At 46.9% G+C, this 6,690-nt stretch overlaps 1 protein-coding gene across 1 annotated transcript; it reads right to left on the reverse strand.

The window, feature by feature from the left end:
• Positions 1-832: 832 nt before the first annotated feature.
• LOC138283552 (uncharacterized protein F54H12.2-like) lies at positions 833-2,149 on the reverse strand. The gene has a single exon (XM_069221492.1). It carries the CDS (start codon positions 2,147-2,149, stop codon positions 833-835), a length of 1,317 nt encoding a protein of 438 aa, XP_069077593.1.
• Positions 2,150-6,690: the final 4,541 nt, after the last annotated feature.

Raw genomic sequence — 6,690 nt, forward strand, 5'->3', positions numbered from 1 at the left:
TATTATTTATGGTGATAACTCTCTGTCCGATAAATTGATATCAGAACATTTTCTTTTGTGATTGCGCACTAAGTCACATATGGCATGTCTTGACTGTCACAAACATCACGATAAATAGTGGTTTATGTTCTGCTCTTAACAGTTCTTTGTATATAGACCTCAGATATAGTTGTGTTCTCATTTTTGCAGCCCTGATGAAGTCCGTGAGAGGGTTCTCTCATAGGACGAAACACGTGTTGGCTGTGGTGGCTATATGAATATGAAACTCAAGGACGATTTCCAATTATTATGATAAACTATGTGCTTCAAGAAATTAATTTAATCTGAACTATTGATGGTGTGATTGACTGTCCACACTGAAGATTCTATACATCACCAACTTCTAATTCTATATTCATGAGTGCCCTGACAGTTGTCTTTTGCACTGTTAGTTTCCCTTGAAACATTGGTGGAGTAAGGAAGATCCTCTTGCCAGGAGCACCATGCCACAATTGAATTGTTAATACTACTATATGGACTCACTGTGAGCGCCCAAATCCTATGACTTTCTTCCTTGGTGCTTGTGTTTGGATACTTGAATATCGGTTTTGTATAAATGTCATGCTCGACGAACTCCGCTAAACTGTCAAACACTATAACCTTGTCTACATCCAGAAACATGGCAGCCCAATGTGTACCACCCTTGTAATGCGGGTCGGTGATAAAGACTAGAATCCGGGGTCTTTCTGGGCCTATCTTTTCAAGTAGCCTGTTGGTAGGAAATACACCTAAAAAATATTTCTTAGCGTATTTATGCCTACTTAAGAAGTAAAGTATCTCCGCTGTGTCCATTTTACAATCTTTTAATGATAGTCAAATAGAAGTTGTCGGGCGTGATTGACCGAATAACGCTGTCGAAAACAGAGAATACAACCATATTCACGTTGGAAGCCAGCGCCTCTGTAAAACGTATTTCAGCTTTTAGATTTCCGTTTTTGATCAAGTTGTAGTGGTCACCATCTTCCATGTCAGGCGTCTGGTCGAACGCAAACATCGTGTAGCTGGCCCCATACCCCTCTCTTGAAACAATGACTCCTGAGTCCAGTAGATGTTTCCCCATTAGCGAGACCAGTCCAAGATATTCCCTGACAAAATTAGATGTTCCAAAACTCAGAGTGAACGGTTTTGCGGGGACAACAGAGCCCTTGTGGAACAAAGCAGCGTAGTTCATGTCGTAGTGTTTGAAGTTGAAAGGGTTAGAGGTATAGCGTCCGCTAAAAGCTGTATTGTCCACAAACCCTCTGATGATGAGTTTCGGTAGGTGCCCCAGAAATAGATTCTGCTGCTGTGTTAAACTAGTACCGGCAGGGATGCTGAATATCTTCAGAGCAACTCGTTCAATTACGTACTTTGCATTTGATAGTTGCAAAGCATCAGCGTGGGCCAGTCTGATGCTTGGTGACACTTTCACTCTCTTTGCAAACAGACTTGCGGACAATATAACCAGTTTATACTGCTCTGCATTGCCGCTGATGAGACAGAATGTGTCCTTGTTGCGGTTGAGTTTGATCTTAAGATCCATACCGTTGATTAGAAGCTTATCTTGGAAGAAAAGGTCTGAATGTATGCGCCCCAGGAGAGCAAACTGCCTACTAACGGCGGCAAAGCTGGCTCTTTTTTTTAAACCAGCGTTGCCGCCGTCCAGCGCAGTGTCCTCAAAATTTGCTTCAGTATCTTTGTGGAAGAGTCTAGCTGAAAGCTGTGTGTCCAGGGCTTTGCAACTGTAATTTAGAATACTCTCTATGTAGGCCCTGTAGGTGTACATGTTATCACTCTGCGTGACAAGACGATCACCCAGGTTAATGTCCACTTGATTAAACATGGTTGCGATGGTGTAGGCGATCGGCGCCAATTTAGCATCATCCTCGATGTTAGTTCCATTTGCTTTGGTTATTTTACAAACGAGGTGTAGTAGAGTGTTGTTGAAATCCAAATACATATCCCTGGACCCCGACACATAAAACTCTATCGGCGCCAGAGGTGTCAGAGCGGCTAGCGGCGATACTTCCATGAAAAAACTGTTCTCGATGCTGGTCTGTGTGAGTTTAAGAGAAAACAAATCTAGCTCTGATTTGGCATATTCACCTGAGGCGTAGAGTACGAATGCCATGATAGCGGATTAAAAAAATACTTGCACTAGAGCGTGGTCTCTTCTTCTTGGAAGATCTCCTCCATCTTATGACTGTTCTTCTTTGTGGGCCTTTTGAAGAAGTCCTCAGTTTTTTTTAGGGCATTGGCGGGACCCTTACCCTCTAAGCCCTTCCCTTCCTTTTAGCACTAGCGCGCGCCTTGTACAACAACCCAGCTCCTTCCTGGGGTTGTTTGTTCATGCGCTCGGTGACCACATGGTCATGGGCTATGTTCGAGGCAGCCGCTTTAACGTGAGGTTTTGCAATATCGTACCCTCTTCTCAAAAATGCCATAGCTTTTCTAAACAAACTCCGAAAGAAGCCCCTCAATCTGGCCCGTACATAAAGGGGGCCCCTTGAAAGTAGGGCTGCCATCCCCCATAGCCAGCCTGAACTCTATAATAGTCTATGTACATAGAGGGATCCCTGTATGTCTTCATAATGACCATCGCAATTGCCTAATAGTCACTGTCACAGTGCAGCCTTAAATGAAGCTTAACAATAACTTTCCCGTATTTAAAGGCCACCGGCTCTGATTGATCGTCGTAGATCATGATGGTTATAGTGTCAAAATGTTTTTGGGAAATTGCTACGTAGTCGGGTCTGTGACGTTGTATATCAACCATGGTGTAATTTTCGCCCTGCACCGGGACCTATCTCAACAACAGCGAATAACTATCCCCTATCCTCTGAGGTTCCACGATGTAGCTATACACGTAGAGTGTATAAATTCCACCGTTAATTTCGGGACACGTAGGGTCTGGATCCACTTGTCTTTTCACATGTTGTATGGTTCCTAAAACCCTTTGTAATTAACCTGAACAGTTAACACTGTACTGAGCTCCAGGGCTTTAAGAAGCACTTTTCTTCTAACAATATCTGACACCAGATGTATATTCGCATACGTTTCAAGGCTGCCTATAGATTTGTTGATGGCGTCGACCACCGACGAAACGGTTGGGTAATAGCCAGTGACGAAATCCCAAGTGGATGTTCAATGGGTCCTGCTCACGCTTTACATTACATTTAGCCTTGTGCTTTGTAAAGGTATTCCACATTCCAGGGTACTGTATCTCAGTTAGGGCCACCTCCCAGGACCCTTTCAGGTCCACCAGTTTAGCCAGTTTCACCGTATATAATTAGAAATCTGATTGCCGGGGAACATGCCCTTCGAAGCGTTGGACGGTATCATGATGTAAAGTGGTGAGTTATCCATCTCAGTGCTTATAGCTCAACCTTACACCCCACGCAGTGAGATGTCCAAAACCCAACTATTAAATTTCTCAGGCCACCCCTGCCATTTGACCAGCACCTGTCTCTTAGCTCCGCGGCTTTTCCTTTTCAGAACCTTTTCAACCCTGTACAACCTGGGGGACGTGGCTAGGCCAACCAGCAAGATGGCCGCCACTGCGTGAGGCTCTGCTGGTCTGGGGCCTAATTCCTGCATTTCTCCTTGGGAGCGGCCTCTTGGATCCTAAGTTGGGCAGGAGCGGGCCGCTTCTGAGGGAGCTCCAGGCGACCGGTGGTGCTCGGTGCACCTGGAGGCAAGAGGAGGGGCTGGCGGCGTGGGAGATGCGCTCGGGCCTCAGAGGTGAGGCAGGGCCGGCAGCGAGCGGGCCGGAGTGTGCGGGAGGCCGCAGTGTCTTTTTTGGCAGCTCCTGCTGGCCGGGCCGACCTGGAGGCGGACCTGAGGGCGGACTTGGGTGATGGACTGTGTTTTTTCTCCTTCAGGGCCTCATCGGTGGTTGAGGCGGGCTGCAGGCTCCTGGGGGTGGTGGGGCCTCCTCCATGTTGGTACGGGCCCCCGGGTTCACTTACCAGGGATGGGACGAGTGTGGGCTGACCGGCTGCTGCTTGGGACCGCGTGGTCGTGCCACTTGGACTGCGGAGGGAATTTCTGCTTGCCCTGCCCTTGGTAACACACCTGGATGCGCGAGAGGGGCGCGTGGGTCTTACGGGCTGCAGACTCACAATCCTAACGTGGCCTGGCATACACACGGGTGCAGATCCTGTTGACTGGACCTGGGCTCGGCGGTGGCCTTTAGGGTGCAACTGGAAGGTGATTTACTATCCTCCAGCTTTGAGGCACTATCGGCAGTTGGGTCAGACCGCGGGCCTCCTAGCGTCTTGGGGGATTTGCCTGGTTTGGGTGCTGCTGCCGGTGCTGTACTTACCTGATGCAAATGCTGAGGCACCCGTTGAACAAGTGTACAGTTATCTTAAAGATACAGGTTTTCATTCTTCTAACAAGTTCCTATGTGTGTAATAAAAAAAGAATTCTACACATTTTTGCAATAAACGGCTCAATGAAAGGTAGTAAATCTTGGAAATAATAATTCATACATTTCCTGGCTCTTTAATTTACAAACACAAAATTCATTGTTCATTTCCTCAGAAATCAAAAAGGATATTAGTAAGTCCAATCTCTTTCAAGTTCACCGAACAGTTTTAGTAGTAGTCCATGTTATCTCCAAAGTCCATTAAATTTAGCCTTTAGTGTTCCTCCAAATCTTTTTATAACCTTAAATCAAAATAGAGCATCCAAATTCCTTGTAACAACTTCTCAGCCAACACATGTTTCGTCACTTGACTTCTTCAGGGCTGGATTGTAGTCACTTCTTACATTAGCTAATCTGAATCCCCAGAATCACCAAAGACAAAAATGTATTCAATAGAATCATATTAATTCTCACAACACCTATACCATTAACTCATAGTTGAGCCCAGTGATCGAAAGTCCATTTAGATGAAACAGTATCCAAACAGCCAAATCAAAACTCAAAGTAGCACCCTATTCAACCGTGCAAAGCACCCGTAGTTCTAAAGATCCCTATATACGTCACCAGAATCACCCTAGTGTGCATGCTTAAGTCAAAATTAAAAGGAACCTTTATATAAAAATAAGTAAAATTTGAATCAGCAAGAATAAAAATAGTGATATCGTGCAACCCTTATACCGTCACGTTATAACTAACCAGCCACAAGATAACAGTCCAATTTAATATGTCCATTAACATTTTACCTCCAAAATCACGTTTCATTCACTCCAAAAAATTAAACCTCACTGCAGACCCACAGTCAGTGAGTTTCAAAGGACTGCTTCCCCAATGGAACAGACTCCAAACGTTGTCCGCTGTCCTAAAACAAACATATTATGAGCCATTTCCATCTCTCATTAAATAGGAACACGAACGCTATATCTGCTGCTTCATCATTATACAAAGAAATGTTTACATGCCTCTCCAAACATAGTACCTTAAGTGAATTAGTTGTCCTCCAGCATCTGCCAAAGTATTCTCTGCCTCCGAATAATGATACAGGAACACGCGTATTCGCTGCGTACCGCGCGTCCCTGTAGCCAACATTTAACTTTTTGCACAATCATCAAAATAGAGGAAGGACCAAAACTTTTTCCAGTCCTCCGTCACTCGAAATAGAAAAGTGACTACGCATCTGTCTGCAGTGCCAAATCTAGCTATTCAATGACATAGAGGAAGGACCAGCTTTCATCGTCCTTCACTGGAAATAACAGAAGGACTATGGGGGTCATTCCGACCCTGGCGGTCCATGACCGCCAGGGCCGGGGACCGCGGAAGCACCGCCAACAGGCGGGCGGTGCTTCCAGGGCTATTCTGACCGCGGCGGTAAAGCCGCGGTCAGAAAAGGGGAACCAGCGGTTTCCCGCCGGTTTACCCCTGGCCCAGGGAATCCTCCATGGCGGCGCTGCTTGCAGCGCCGCCATGGGGATTCCGACCCCCTTCCCGCCACCCTGTTTCTGGCGGGAACAGGTGTCGTGGGGCCCCTGGGGGCCCCTGCACTGCCCATGACACTGGCATGGGCAGTGCAGGGGCCCCCTAATAGGGCCCCACAAAGATTTTCACTGTCTGCTTAGCAGACAGTGAAAATCGCGACTGGTGCCACTGCACCCGTCGCACCCCTGCAACTCCGCCGGCTCCATTCGGAGCCGGCTTCCTCGTTGCAGGGGCTTTCCCGCTGGGCCGGCAGGCGGCCTTTTGGCGGTCGCCCGTCGGCTCAGCGGGAAAGTTGGAATGGCCGCCGTGGTCTTTTGACCGCGGGGCGGTCATTCGGCGGTGACCGCATGGCGGGCGGCGACCGCCGCCCGCCGCGGTCAGAATGATCGCCAATGTCTCTATCCATAGAGCCATTTCCTTATTAACAAACATAGAGGAAGGACCAGTTTTTCACCGTCCTACACTAAAAATGAATTAAAAAAGGGGACTGCGTCTTTCACTGTAATACCAAATCAAGAATATAAAACAAGGCAAGAATTTCACTGCACAATAATTAAGCGTCAACGATCCTACAGCCCATACTCGTACACCACACCTCCAAATACACTGGCCCATCCTGGTCACAGGTTAGTGCTGACCACTGCTCCCTATATGAGTACACTTTAATTCCTGATTACACTGGACCATTGCCCCTGTATACCTCCTGAATATCCCTAGACTAGCATAGTTATAACTTGACAGCGACAGTTGTTATGTCAAAGATAGAAAAA

The sequence above is a fragment of the Pleurodeles waltl genome, chromosome 3_1, assembly GCF_031143425.1.
Source record: "Pleurodeles waltl isolate 20211129_DDA chromosome 3_1, aPleWal1.hap1.20221129, whole genome shotgun sequence".
Lineage (NCBI taxonomy): Eukaryota > Metazoa > Chordata > Amphibia > Caudata > Salamandridae > Pleurodeles > Pleurodeles waltl.

What these genes read in the sequence shown, in the direction of transcription:
- LOC138283552 (XM_069221492.1), bottom strand. Translation starts at nt 2,149, where the DNA reads ATGGCATTCGTACTCTACGCCTCAGGTGAATATGCCAAATCAGAGCTA.